The sequence below is a fragment of the Arachis hypogaea genome, chromosome 3, assembly GCF_003086295.3.
Source record: "Arachis hypogaea cultivar Tifrunner chromosome 3, arahy.Tifrunner.gnm2.J5K5, whole genome shotgun sequence".
Lineage (NCBI taxonomy): Eukaryota > Viridiplantae > Streptophyta > Magnoliopsida > Fabales > Fabaceae > Arachis > Arachis hypogaea.
In genome coordinates, this window is record NC_092038.1 from 4,734,224 (window position 1) to 4,746,076 (window position 11,853).

Consider the following 11,853-nt stretch of genomic DNA (forward strand, 5'->3'; position numbering starts at 1 on the left):
TTGTGTATGATGACCGGGCTATCGGGCCGACTTCGGGTGACCCGAAATAATGACCGGGTCTATTTGTGAGACCATTACCCGACCCTAAACCCGATGAAATCACACCGAATTAGCTCCTAAAGTGCTTGGGGCTGGGTCGGGCCTGCACACCCCTACTATGTACCGTAAAAAGATTGTTTTTGTCCCTAATATTTTCGTCCTATTTAAGTTCCTGACGTTTTAAAATCGTCTCAATTTTGTTTCGCATTTAATTCGGTTAACAGACTCCTAATAGCAGGACAATATTAAGTTAATTTTGAAACATTAAAGATTTAAATAGGACAATTCAAATGTTAGAGACAACTTTAAAACTTACCGGATAAAAATGATAATTTAGCCTAAAAACATTGTAATAATAAAGTGATTTAATATAAACTCCTAGCTTTGAGCGAGGAGGGAGGGAGAGAAAGAAAGGGCAAAGGGGAGAAGCGGTTAGGGGCAAGGCAATATGGAGAAAAGTGGAAATATCAAATTTTCGTTTGATGCGATGACGTATATCTCTCGAGATTGAGAACACTCAAAGAAGACAACACAAACCAACCCAAACCCCCAATTTCTCGCTTCCAATGGAGGAGAAACGCCGCGATGCCGCACCTCCACCTCCTTCCGCCACCGCTGATTCACCCGCATCTGAGCCTACATCCACGCGCCGCCGTGCCGGAGCTCAGAAGCGCAAGGCCAGCTCCCTCTCCGGAAATTCCTCCTCCTCCACGCCTTCCAAGCGCGTCACTCGCGACAAGCCCTCACCTCTCCACCACCACACTCCTCCCCTTCACCACAATGGTCCTCTCACTAGGGCGCGTCAAATCCCCGCCTCCGCCGCCTCTGCGTCGTCTTCCGCGCCCGGTTCTGCCGCTGCTTCTGCTTCTGCTCCGCCGGCTGTGAAGCACTCGGAGCGCTGTTTAGGCGCGGACGCGGTGGCGCTGGCTGAGGAGATCAGGAAGGCGAGCGAGCGGGAGTCTCTGGAAGCTTCGATGGAAGCTGCTTTCGAAGCTATCAGATCTCGTGGAACTGATTCTCATGTCGTTCCGAGTCATTGCGGTGAGGATTTGTTCCTAATTTGTTCTTGTTTAGCTTTGGGACTTAAATTTTATGGTTTCAATGTTGTGAATTGTACATGACACATTCTTTATCTTACTTCATGTGATAATTGTTCACTTCGGTCTCTTGAAATGAGTGATTCAGCTTAACTGGCGTTTGAAGATATGATAGACTCTGTCAATTGGCATTTTACTTTCAACCATTTTGCATTTTGATTTTTTTTTCTTTAGTTCTATTGGTATCTGCAATTGTTGTATTATGTTACCCTTAGTTTGTATATTTGGTTGAAGAAGGTGAGGAAATTGAATGTGTTATTCTGAATTCAGAAATTTGAGTTAGGCAAGCTTAGCGGGTTTCTTCTCAAAATAAATTTTCAATGTTTAGTTATTGACTTATGATTTATCCTTTCACATTTGGCATTGAGTTTCAGGTTGGTTTTCATGGACTGATATTCATCCAATTGAAAAGTTTATGATGCCTTCTTTCTTTAATGGCAAAACTGAAAGTCGTACTCCTGATATATACATGGAGATAAGGAATTGGGTAATGAAGAAGTTTCATGCAAATCCCAACACACAAATAGAAGTGAAAGATTTGTCAGAGATTAATGTTGGAGACTTGGATTCTAGGCAAGAGATAATGGAGTTTTTGGACTATTGGGGTCTAATTAATTACCACCCTTTCCCATCTATGGGTTCTGCTGATGCCAGTACAAGTGATGATGGGGAGGCGGAAAGGAATTCCTTGCTTGAAAAATTGTACTATTTTGGAATGCACCAATTGTGTCCGCCTGTTGTTCAAAAGGCTAGCCTAATGACTCAAGCTACGACCTCTGGCTTGTTTCCGGAGTCTGCAATTGCTGAAGAATTGGTGAAACAAGAGGGGCCAGCAGTTGAGATGCTTGAGTATCATTGCAACTCTTGTTCGGCTGATTGTTCCCGCAAGCGTTACCATTGCCAGAAGCAGGTTGTTATCTGACTTTGAGTTAGTCATTGAAGTTTGTAATTAAGTGGTTCATGAAGGACTTTTTCATTTGCCTAACCTTAACTAGATATATTTAATTTATAGTTCCTACTGTACTTCTCAAATATGGTGTTCTTCGAAGCTTGATGTTCTTGTAGAAACACAGGGTAATGTACATTGTTTAGTGTAGTTGCATTTCCTATACCATCTGAGTAAAAATTTTAACATGTTTTGCTTCTAGAAATCTTATTTGGTAACTTCTATTTGTCATCTCTGCAGCAGATATATTGTGTCAGATTTCAGATACCTTGTGGGTTTATGGTTCTGAACCAATTTTAATCTTACCTGAATTGAATTAGATCTCTCAAAATATTTGTTCATTAAGTGCCCTATAGTAACATCTATCAGTGGCGGAAGCATAAGCAGAAGTTAATATGTTACGAACATCATATTCAATAGTTCTGAAAAATCAACTCAGTGACCTGTTCAAATACTGGCTAACTTAGAAGAGAATGCATTAGGCCTGGTGTTTGCAGATTTAGAATGTCCTTATTCATGTAGGTTTTTTGTTGGCATAATGATTTTCGTTTAGTTTGCAACTAGTTGGTTTAACTATTTTAACTTTTAGTTGATTTATCAAACATGCATTGTTGGAATGCTTGTTCCATTGATGATTATTTATTTGCATCTTTGTTTCATGTTATATATTTCATCAGTTGTGTGATGTGTCTGACAGGCAGATTTTGATCTATGTTCCGACTGCTTTAATAATAGAAAGTTTGGCTCCGGGATGTCCTCATCGGATTTTATACTCATGGAACCAGCTGAAGTTGCAGGAGTTAGTGGTGGAAAATGGACTGATCAGGAAACCCTCTTGCTTCTTGAAGCACTAGAACTGTATAAAGAAAATTGGAACGAAATTGCAGAGCACGTTGGCACAAAATCAAAAGCTCAATGCATTTTGCACTTTGTTCAAATGCCTATTGAGGATGCCTTTATGGATTGTAAAGATGATGTTGAAACCAGTTGTAAAGAAACAGCAGATCCAGCTGCAACTAACAATGATGCATCTGCAAATAAAGATGCTTCTGAATGTAATGAGAATAACACTGGTGATAATACTGAAGGCCATGGTGAAGCTTCTAAGTCTGAAGAGGTTAAGGCAAAAGTAGATCAGGAGATTCCGAATCAAGAGGATGGTGTGGGTGAGAAAACCTGTGAGGGAACTTCTAAATCAGAAGATGCCAATAAAGTCAAAATTTGTCCAGAAGAAGGCAATGACTGTGCCCTGATTGCTCTCAAGGAAGCATTTGTAGCTGTTGGTTATTCTCCTGAACCTGAAGGCCCATCTTCATTTGCTGAAGTTGGTAATCCTGTCATGGCATTGGTAAGTTAAATGCTTGAGTGTATGAACAATTGCATTTCCAATTCCCATGTTTTTGGACAGTCAACAAGAACTTGGTCTGAATTATTTATTTAAAGTCTTATCAGTTCAAAAAAATGATTTAAAATTAATTTTTATAGTTTTCTGTATATGTTGTTGCTATCATCTTGTTTTATACTGTTATATCTATTTCTTGCATGATAAGTAACAACTAACTTGCTAGTATTTAATTTTTTTTCTTATATACTATTCGTTACTGCTTAACTAATACTATGCTTCTACTTCCTTTCCTTCATCTCATGTATATGTCTCCTTGTCAATGTTCAGTCTTATGCATTGATGTCATGCTTTTTCTTTCTACAGGCAGCTTTCCTCGCACGCCTGGTGGGTCCTGATGTGGCTGTTGCTTCAGCTCATACCGCCTTAAAATCCATTTTGGGAAATTCTCCTGGCACCGAGCTTGCTGCAAGGAATTCTTTTATTCTGGGAGATCAACCAGATAATAAGGAACCAACTACGAGGTATGTGATGTTATGGAAAGTGTGCACTTTTGGAAATTCCATAACTATTCCATTTATGATTGGTTGGGACTTACAACTTTGTATCCAATATTTTCATAGGGATTCTAAAAATGAGGAAGGCCAGGATGGGGTAAATGCAAAGCAGGATAAACCAATCTCAGAGGACAAAGATTTAGCGAGTGATCACAACAACATGGAAATTGAAGATAATGTTCCAGAAGATAAGAAACAGCTAGCTTCTGAAAATGGAGACTTGGAAAAATCAAATACTTCAAAGGAGCAAGCTATTATCAACCATGAGGGTGGACTTGACAATGGTAACGGCTCCAGCAATTCGAAGCTACCCAATGATCAAGCACCATCCACTCTGCATGATTCTGGTGGTTCAACATCCAAGGCTGAAAATCCACCTAGTTCTGAGGAGCTACAAGAGCGAAGTTTGAATAAAGAACTGTCCCATTCAGAAGTGGAAACAAAGGACATGCCTGCTTCGGACTTGTGTCTGTCGGACAAGAATGGTCTTCGGCAGTCTGTTAAAGCTAATCTTGCAGGAAACCATCCAGAACCAGTAGAGAAAACAAAGAATACTGATGTTGTGTCTGATTCTGTGCCCTCAGACAAGGACAAGTCACAAACGCTATCTTCAAGTTCTGCTGGTGACACTCTGCAAAAGAAAGACTCCGTAATGGATGTTGAGCTGCCAGAGAAAAGTGAATCTCAGCCACCATGTGCTTCAGTTTCAACCGAACATAATGGGAAAGAAAATGATGTGGATATGATGTCTCCTTCACATCCAGTTGGAACAATTTCTGGTGCTGAAAATGGCACAAAAGCAGGTCTGTCCTTTTTTCCCAACATCCAGACACATTTAGAAGAAAAACGAATGCAGTGGTTATTTGTAAATTAATAAGGGGTGTATGTAGAAACAAAGGTCTAATTCAGTATGAGTTTTTTTTTTGTCTCTTTAATTTTTATTTTGGGTGCGTCATAAATATATCAGTTAATGAAAACGAATATAACCTTCATATAATGACAGGCAAAGATCAAACAGAGAATGGTGCAAAAGGAGAAGACGATAGGACGGAGAAGAAAGATCATAACAATTTTGAGAAAGTAAAATGTGCTGCAGTCACAACACTTGCTGCAGCAGCAGTAAAGGCAAAAATTCTAGCAAATGAGGAAGAGGACCAAATCCGAGAACTTGCTTCTTCATTGATAGAAAAGCAGGTAATCTCTTTGCTTGTAAGGTTCATTGCATTGTATTTATATGTGCTGATTCGTTGACTTTGTTGGTGAATTTCATCAACTTGCAGTTGCATAAGTTGCAAGCAAAGTTGGCTTTTTTCAGCGATATGGAGAACTTAGTAATGAGGGTAAGGGAACATTTGGAGCGATCACGGCATAAGCTTTTCCATGAGCGTGCTATGATAATTGCTTCCCGGCTTGGTATACCACCTTCCTCATCTAGAGGTGCACCACCAAACTTGCCAGCCAATAGAATTCCTATGAATTTTGCAAACTCGCTCCCAAGACCACAAATGATGATGAATCCCCAAAGACCACCAATTCCTCGACCTTTTAGCACGGCAGCTGCTACCATTCCAAACCCATTAGCATCTGCAACTGCAGCAGGAAATGCAGTTCGGCCACCGAGCCAGGAAAAACTTTCGTCTGTTGGGACAAAATAAATGTAGACTACATATGGAAGAAAATAGTTATAGTCGTCTTACTTACTGATCACCTGCCACCACTTTGACAATGTGAGTAAACATTTTGATTTTGTCGTGGTTCATTTCCTTCATCAAATGAATGATGACATATATTAAGATAAATTCTGTGTATAGTTAAGCAGACAGACCAGAACTAGGAACTGCAATGGAATTAGAATGAACATATGCAACACAACTTGAGAATATACATGAAATCAAATATTCCTAGTTAAGAATACATAAAATCCTATTTCAATTGATAGAAATCATGCTTTTTACACGTAGATTGCTCTTCTTTCAACCTGTTTTTCACTCTGGTATATTGGGGATATTTACAACTAGATTTTGTTTTCTTTGCCCAGCATTGTCCTCAGCTCCCCATTCTTCTAAGTATGATTCCATTTAATAAATCTGATTATGATAGACTACGAGAGGAATGAATGAATGAATGGTTAACCAGTGCTTCATTGCAAACTACTTTTTCTTTATTGTAAAAAATGTGTTTGATCCATTCTCCTTCCACCTTCTGTGCTGGTTTAGTTTATCCTTATAAAATGCCAGAGCAACTGGTTGGTTTATCCTTCTGTGCTTGTTAATTTATTTGACAGCCCCAAATGGCTTGTTTGCTGCTCTAGTTGCTTATTTGGTTCTAATCTTGCTACTTTCTAGAGATTAGTTGCTCTTGTTTGCATTATTAACTAATGATCAGTATTTGATGCAGTCAATTTGACGAAGGTCAAGTGCTGGTGAGGACTAACTCTAAATTGACAGCTATTGGGAGCTCAGTGACCACAATAGTGCATTGTTGTAGGCTCATCTTTTCTATATATAATGAGTGGCTAGAAATGAGAGGATGAAATATTTAGTGATACGATATATATTTGAATTTGTAGAGGGCAATTGGTTTTGTAGTTTTGAGGATGGTTTGATAACTTGAACAAGTGGATAGTTGTGCAAAACTGGTGCGTTCAATCCCTGTAACTTAAAAATGCTATTTACTATTTCATTATTGGTTAGGAGCAGCATATGGAAATTTGGGCGACTTTATTAAAGAATATTTTCACAAGTTGGCAAGGCAATGCTGCTCGTTTTACCATTCTCTTTTATCCAAATCCGCTTCCCAACCGAACTTTGAAAATTAAGGAATCTCCCCTTTAAGCGGTTTTGAAGACGTATTTAAAGGGTGTACTTAAATATTTTGGTTACTCGCAGACGGGAAAACATTAGGTTATGTTTTTCCTTGACATAAGTTCAGTGGAATTGCCAAAGCTCAAACATGATAGAGCGAACCAAATTTAGATTATGTTCGTAGATGTGTGTAAAAATTTTATCGAATCCTAAGGCGCACCTTATATAATACATGTGTGTGTGTCCTCACATTTATTCATTCTGATAGCTAATTATGATTCAGCCGCAATCCTGGTGCCAAAAGCCCAAAATCATGCTTGGCGAATTTCAATCAACGGGTAATTACTGATCATGCCTCAACCGAGTCACAACGACAATTTATTTTTTCTATAAACCATGTCTTTACCCATCTAATTTGAACAATGTTTAAACTAAATGAAATAACAATTATCAACTAGTGACCGAGGAAAAATCATATTATTATCCTTGATTCGTTGAACTCTAGGCGATTGTATCTAATAAGAAAAATAAGCAATCAAGTATTCATAACTGGAGGATTATCTTAGCCGTGCAAGCCTGTCACAATAATGGAATGACATACAAGGTGAAAAATTAATCCGATCAAACAGGCACCATGCAAATAGGTCTTGACCAATATGTTTTTGAGCAAACACCAATGTACAATGAAGCCTCAGACACCAGAAATAGCTAACACAGACAAATTTTATTGTATTGAAAACAAGTCTATATCTCAGCATTCACAACCTGTTGTCCGTTGCTGACTGCTGGTTCCAACATCAATTGTGTCGGGTAGGTATCTACAATAAAACAGTTACCACAATCAGAGCTTCGGTCAAGACGCGAAATCAATAACATATCGGATTATTTCAGTTTTTCCAAATTATATACGAGATCTATAAGGCTGTGTTTGTTTCCAGACACGGGATACTGAGATAAAGACACAATCATATTTGGCAAATGAGAGATGGACACAAACATTGTGTCTAGAGTCATTGAATTAGTATATTTTGTTTCCTTCATGACAAGAAAGAGACTAGGATACTAAAAAACGACAATTTATTTTTTCATTTCTTCTTTTATTATCTATCAGCTTTACATAATTATATTTTTTATCTTTATATTATTTTCCCTAAAATTTTTTGCAAGAAAAAAATGATTAAATTAGACTTTCATAATTTATTCTTTCTTATATTTAATTTATCATCAAACAAAATACAACACTCATTTTTGTGTCCTTGTCATCTGTGTCTTGTTCTCAGTATCCTGTCTTGTTCTGTTCTCAGAACTGAACACAGCCTAATATCTGGTAACTAAATCAAGAAAAAAATGAATCGAAGAGCTAACTTAAAAGAATCGGTTATACTCATTTGCAGGGTATGATTATATAAACTGGAACCACTATATCCAATGTAACTTTAAAGTGCGGTGGTACTATCTAATGTAACTTCAAGGTTTAATAATGAGTAGTCAACTATTCAAGGATGCCCGCCTTATTATTATTATTATTATTATGTCAGTAATGGTTTGTAATTGTTTCCATAATCATCATTTATAGATCTTCCCCTTTGAAGAGAGTGAGAGACAACATGTCTCTTGTGAGCTAAAACACCAATGGAATTATAGTATGTTCCCCCAACCAATTAACTGATGCTATAATCAGGGATTCTAAATGTATTTGTGCCTGCATTTGTCCACATACACTAAAGAAGAAGAGAGATAACATTTGAGAACTTACAATTCCTCTTCTTCCCCACTTTTCAGGGCATTCTTGGCTATGCACTGGAATGCTTCTTCAACGTTAATACCTTCCTTGGCAGATGTCTCAAAATATGGGATATTTCCTTTTGATGCACACCAAGCCCGAGCCTTCTTTTCCGAAACCTGCAGTGACACAATCACTTTCTTGTGTTAAGTAGTTCAGCTGTCCAGCAGTATATTTCAGGTATTTTATGAGTATGAACACATCTGAGCTAATCAAACATTTGACGGAAAGAAAAGAAACATGGAAAACAGCCAACTCTAGGAAAGAGAAAACGTACCACTCTACTGTTTCCACCATCAATATCTACCTTGTTTCCTATAACAACAAAAGGAAAATTCTCTGGATCGGAAGGACTAGCCTGAAAAAATTATTGCACAGCTTAACATTTGAAAAATCACTTAGACATTGCTTGTGATAATAAGACTGAGAAATATGTCCAGCAAGAGGAACGCAGGCCTACCTGAATCAGAAATTCCTCCCTCCAGTTGTTAAGGTTGTCGAATGATTTCATTGAATTAACATCATATACAAGAACACAGCAATCAGCCCCACGGTAGAAAGCAACTCCTAGGCTTTGGAATCTTTCCTGACCAGCTGTATCCCAAATCTGCAAGGAGCAAATATTAAAATAAGAATAAAGAATAGTAAAACTTGACAACTGTTGTAGCTTAAAACTTTCAAGAGATAACAAGAGAATTGTTGTGTCATGTATGTAGATAAGAGTCCAAGCATTATTTATATGACAAAGTTACATAGATGTATCAGATAGCACTCCAAGAGTGAGATCATTATATCTAATCACATGTATGTGCCTCATCGAAATGTGTCATATGATGAAAAACAATTTCTGAGACACAATAGGAAACAGTACCAACTGATACAACCAAGATCCCATTTTCAAAGACATCAAGAAGAAGAACCAATAGGTTTCAAAGACATCAACTGATACACTTTAAGGCTTAGGCTTTCTAATATTAAAGGTACAACAAGGAAAGAATCTTAATCCGAGAAATCATCACAAATGGTAAGAGTCTGGGGTAAATATGTTATGCATTTCCAACTAAGTGTTTTTTTTTCCACAAGCTGATATCACTCAGAAACAACATATCCAACTTCGTTCACTTAGAGAGTTGCAGCCTAAGTTCTTTACCTAAAATCAGTATGTATTATGAAATATAACATATAAAATACAGAAAAATCTAAGTAGTATCAGATAAATTAATAGTCCAACACATAGCATTTTTCAAGCAACTAGTCAGATATATCCCCGAGATTCGCCACCTTACCTAATTATCCAGCTTATGCATATGGATATGGTCAAGCACACACACATGCACAAAAAAAAAAAAAAAGCACAACTGAGTACCGTTCACAAACCTGCAAGGTGAAAAGCCTATCTTCAAATTGCACCTCCTTTGTTAAAAAGTCCGCTCCAATGGTTGCCTTGTACTGGTTGCTAAACTTCTTATTCACATATCTAAATTATATTTGTTAGGGAAATGCATGCTTTTAAGTCTACTCAACCGAAATTCAATATGTAACCCCTTGGTACAGCGCTAAACTATACCAAACAAATCGCGTAAAAAAAAAAAAGAAAGCAAGGACGAATGAATTTGAAGAACCAAACACCAAAGGATACTGATTCATCAAAGATGTCTTCCCTACCCTGCAACAGCACAAACAGTGTTACATAAACGCAAGCTGCTACCAAGATTGAAAGTGCACATATGATTCAAATCACGATCAAATATAGTGAAAATTTCTTTCCAGTATCAACCAATCGTGCGTATGCATCAAGAAAAAGAGTTGAAAACAAAAGGCAATTTCCGCAGCAGAAAGCGACAAAAATACAAGATCCTAGGGAGAAAAAAAATTCGATCGAATTGAGCTAAGTAGGTGGCAGAAAAACGGAAATCGTGAAGGTTAAAGCAAAGATCTGCAGAGAAATCATGATTGCAACAAAGAAGAAAGACTGGAATCGAAAAGTAACTTACCCGCTGTCACCGAGAATGATGACCTTCAATAGAGTTCTTCTTCTGGAAGGCATGGTTACTTTTTCACCGATCGGGAAAAAAAAGTGTAACCGCTTTTTGTTGTTGTTGTTGTTCTGTTAGAGAGATCGGAAAAAGGTGTAACCGCTTTCTGTTGAGAGTCTCAGCAAAGCAGTTGCGTTGAGAGTTGAGACTTGGGGCGAGCTTTCTAGTCCTCCTCAAATCAAAGCACACACACAACACAACCCCCAATCTTTTTTCTTCTTCTTTTTTATTTTTTTTCTTCTAATATTGAGAAGAATATTCCCCTGCTGACAGCTGTAGCTGATTCACACACTAATTTAATAAATAAACTTCACTTAAATGGCAAATTACAAATTAGTACAAATTTCCAACTTTCTCTTTTTTTTTTTTGCCCTAATCCTATTTCTGCAGTTCACTGTTGTAACTTGTAAGACCTAAGAACACGAAACGAGCTAATTAACAAATTATGTAGATAAAGTCTATTGTGCATTTTCCGGACAAGAAAACTACGTGATTAAGTAACTTCGCATGAGTTATGCAAATTTATGTGTCATGTATAAATATTGGTGAAAATTTAGTTGTAGTTAATTTGATGTGAAATTGATAATCGAGAGTTTTAGATAATAATTTAATTAAATTACTCAATTTTTTTAATAATTTTTAATTATCAATTTTACATAAAATTAATTGTACCTAAGTTTTTACAACAAAAGTTATGTTATAAATAAAAAATTTTGTGTTATGTAAAAAATTATGTTATATTGATAAAATGTTTTTTGTATAAATTTTTTTGTATTGTTCATAAAAATTTATGTACTATATTAATAAAATTTTGTACTTTTTAATAAAAGATTATGTGTTGAAAAATACAAAAAAAGTGATACATGCACACATTTTTTTGTTAAATTTGTGTAACTTAGTTAAATTTAATTATAAAAATATTTGTTCTAATGAATTATAGTTCAAATAATATAATTTAATATTGTCAATGAATTATAGTTTAATGGCATAATTTTCTCATATTCACTTAGAAATTATGGGTTCGAGTCTCCTTATATTTGATAGAAAAAAAAAGGTATAATCTAATATCACCATGTTTAAGGATTAACAATTAGTCTCTATTTCTATTGGAGGTTATAAAATCTATTTATAGGAGTCATTTTAAAATATAAAATTCAAAATATAAAGTTTAAACAAGCTGAATAATTATTATTTATATAGAGAAGATGATAAATAAATTTTTTATTTTTAATTTAAAAAATTAATTAAT

The 11,853-nt window shown here is 36.4% G+C and overlaps 2 protein-coding genes across 3 annotated transcripts; one reads left to right on the top strand and one right to left on the bottom strand.

Moving 5' to 3' along the window:
* The first annotated feature begins 388 nt into the window (after nucleotides 1-388).
* LOC112788968 (SWI/SNF complex subunit SWI3D) lies at nucleotides 389-6,736 on the top strand. Of its 2 annotated transcripts, none has more exons than XM_025830655.3 (8): nucleotides 389-1,080; nucleotides 1,511-2,046; nucleotides 2,780-3,430; nucleotides 3,791-3,948; nucleotides 4,048-4,784; nucleotides 4,985-5,175; nucleotides 5,262-5,708; nucleotides 6,367-6,736. In XM_025830655.3, exons 1-7 carry the CDS (start codon nucleotides 606-608, stop codon nucleotides 5,634-5,636), a joined length of 3,123 nt encoding a protein of 1,040 aa, XP_025686440.1. In that variant the 5' UTR covers nucleotides 389-605; the 3' UTR covers nucleotides 5,637-5,708; nucleotides 6,367-6,736. The 2 variants fall into 2 exon arrangements, with proteins under 2 accessions (XP_025686440.1, XP_025686439.1); XM_025830654.3 differs by having other exon boundaries at nucleotides 6,379-6,736.
* Nucleotides 6,737-7,325: 589 nt separating this feature from the next.
* Nucleotides 7,326-11,111, bottom strand: LOC112788973 (ras-related protein Rab7). Its single transcript, XM_025830661.2, has 7 exons — nucleotides 10,563-11,111; nucleotides 10,208-10,234; nucleotides 9,946-10,045; nucleotides 9,029-9,175; nucleotides 8,846-8,926; nucleotides 8,542-8,687; nucleotides 7,326-7,603 (listed from the first exon to the last, which is right to left on the bottom strand). Exons 1-7 carry the CDS (start codon nucleotides 10,613-10,615, stop codon nucleotides 7,537-7,539), a joined length of 621 nt encoding a protein of 206 aa, XP_025686446.1. The 5' UTR covers nucleotides 10,616-11,111; the 3' UTR covers nucleotides 7,326-7,536.
* Nucleotides 11,112-11,853: the final 742 nt, after the last annotated feature.